Source organism: Pygoscelis adeliae, unplaced genomic scaffold (genome assembly GCF_000699105.1).
Source record: "Pygoscelis adeliae isolate BGI_AS28 unplaced genomic scaffold, ASM69910v1 Scaffold221, whole genome shotgun sequence".
Classification (NCBI taxonomy): domain Eukaryota; kingdom Metazoa; phylum Chordata; class Aves; order Sphenisciformes; family Spheniscidae; genus Pygoscelis; species Pygoscelis adeliae.
The window spans coordinates 341,786-344,432 of record NW_008824183.1 but is presented as its reverse complement, the minus strand read 5'-3'; the positions used below and the strand labels follow the sequence as shown (position 1 = coordinate 344,432).

At 44.1% G+C, this 2,647-nt stretch overlaps 1 protein-coding gene across 1 annotated transcript in view; it reads left to right on the top strand.

Moving 5' to 3' along the window:
- CDH7 (cadherin 7, type 2) overlaps nucleotides 1-2,647 on the top strand; it is a 70,693-nt gene that overhangs the window by 57,986 nt on the left and 10,060 nt on the right. Inside the window, exon 9 of the mRNA XM_009334379.1 lies at nucleotides 2,309-2,426. Within this exon, the coding sequence (XP_009332654.1) occupies nucleotides 2,309-2,426 (118 nt within the window). The remainder of the gene's footprint in view (nucleotides 1-2,308; nucleotides 2,427-2,647) is intronic.

Sequence of the window (2,647 nt, the reverse complement as noted above, 5' to 3'; positions counted from 1 at the left end):
CCCATTGTCTATGTCAGTGATGAAGATATTAAACGGGACCAGTCCCAATACGGACCCCTATGGGACGCCACTCATCACCAATCTCCATCTGGACATTGAGCCGTTGACCACTACCCTCTGGATGTGACCATCTAACCAATTCCTCACCCACCGGACAGTCCACCCATCAAATCTATACCTCTCCAGTTTAGAGAGAAGGCTGTTGTGGGGGATCATGTCAAAGGCCTTACAGAAGTCCAGACAGATGACATCTGTAGCCCTGCCTATGTCCCCTGATGTAGTCACTCCATCATAGAAGGCCACTAGGTTAGTCAGGCAGGACTTGCCCTTGGTGAAACCATGATGGCTGTCTCAAATCACCTCCCTGTCCTCCATGTGCCTTAGCATAGCTTCCAGGAGGATCTGTTCCATGATCTTCCCAGGCACAGAGGTGACACTGACTGGACAGTCCACCCCTCCTGGCATTTTTGCCTGACTTCCTCTTTGTTGGGATGCATCGCTCCTGAGCTTGGAGGAGGTGATCCTTGAATATTACCCAGCTTTCTTGGGCCCCTCTTCCCTCCAGGGCTTTGTCCCATGGCACTCTACCAAGCAGATCCCTGAAGAGGCCAAAGTCTGCTCTCCTGAAGTCCAGGGGAGTGAGCTTGCTGTGCGCCCTCCTCGGTGCCCTAAGGATCTTGAACTCCACCATTTTGTGGTCACTGCAGCCCAGGCTGCCCTTGAGCTTCACATTCCCCACCAGCCCCTCCTTGTTGGTGAGAACAAGGTCCAGCATAGCACCTCTCCTCGTTGGCTCCTCTACCACTTGGAGAAGGAAGTTATCATTGACACATTCCAGGAACCTCCCAGATTTCACAAGGGAGATGTATTCCTATCAAATTCCTCAATTTTTTTAACTCTCCAAATACCTTCCAAGTAGTCCTAGACTCACCTGAAAGTATCTGGTGTTGTTTATCCTTGGTGACTCCCGTATTTGGACTTTTCCTCTCTGCTTCATAAGATCTCAGAAAATATATATATTTTCTCATTCTCTTTTCTCTCTCCCAGAAAGCTAGTCAATGTTTCACCCACATAGATCCCACATATTCCCTGGGAGGCTTTGCACTTTTGTGACTTCTCCCAGAATATTGTCCTTTCTGTGGCAGATGTTGTTTAGTGCACATTTCAAAATCACAGCATAATTTAAATCCTCAACAGAAAACACTACAATAACTAGCTTGTGTTCATGAGAAACACAGAATATGTGTGCTCTTATTGGAGTATCTGTTTGCTTTCCTTGTGATCTAGTCAGAACTGTTAGCTCTGAATGTTCATTCTTTATAGGTTGTAAACAATGGTAACACTTTTTTCTAGAAACAGATTTTGACAGAATTTTCAAAAATAAAATTGGAAAAGTTGTAATGATAATAACCCCCCTCCCCCGAAAATATTAATATACCTATGACTGGGCTTTTTCTTTTTCATGTCTTTAAAAAAAAAAAAAAATTAAAAAGCTCAAAATCATAATCTTCTCCTTGCAAAAGTTTACAATGCAACTTCGATTGCAGCCACTGATAACTACATTAAGGGCCATCCAGAAGATACACAATATGAGCAGGACTCAAGAGAGGGTTGGTACTTTGATAGGCAATAGAGGGGTTATACAATGTTGTTGTGGTTTAACCCCAGCCAGCAACTAAGTACCACACAGCCACTTGCTCACTCCTCCCCAGTGGGATGGGGGAGAGAATCAGAAGGGTAAAAGTGAGAGAAAAAAAAAGTTGAGATAAAGACAGTTTAATAAGGAAAGCAAAAGCCGCACACACAAGCAAAGCAAAACAAGGAATTCATTCACTACTTCCCATCAGCAGGCAGGTGTTCAGCCATCTCCAGGAAAGCAGGGCTCCATCATGCGTAACGGTTACTTGGGAGGACAAACTCCATCACTCCAAACGTCCCCCTTTTCCTTCTTCTTCCCCCAGCTTTATATGCTGAGCATGACGTCATATGGTATGGAATAACCCTTTGGTCAGTTGGGGTCAGCTGTCCCAGCTGTGTCCCCTCCCAGCTTCTTGTGCCCCCCCAGCCTACTCGCTGGTGGGGTGGTGGGAGAGGCAGAAAAGGCCTTGACTCTGTGTAAGCACTGCTCAGCAGTAATGAAAACATCCCTGTGTTATCAACACTGTTTCCAGCCCAAACCCAAAACACAGCCCCATACTAGCTACTGTGAAGAAAATTAACTCTATCTCAGCCAAAACCAGCACAAATGTACATGTATTTATGCTTCTTCGCATTCCAAACAATGAAACCCTGATGTATGTCAAAACAGGTCATCCAGAAAATCAGTGCAATTGATAAAGATGATCCACCAAATGGCCATCAGTTCTACTTCAGTTTAACAGCAGAGGCAGCAAATAACCACAATTTTACGCTGCAGGACAACAAAGGTAATGACTTTTTTGGGGGGCAAATATTCACCACTAACACCTTTCATTTTGAATATATCATGCTGATTATGACCTACATAAACTTCTGTTCTGGTAAGGACATAAATTAAAGTACAATCATTCTGCAAAATAATTTTATCTGTAGATTATTTGTCAGAGCTGTGTTTGAATCATTTAAAGCCTTGAGCCAAACAGAGCAATTTCAAATCTTTCTCCGCCCC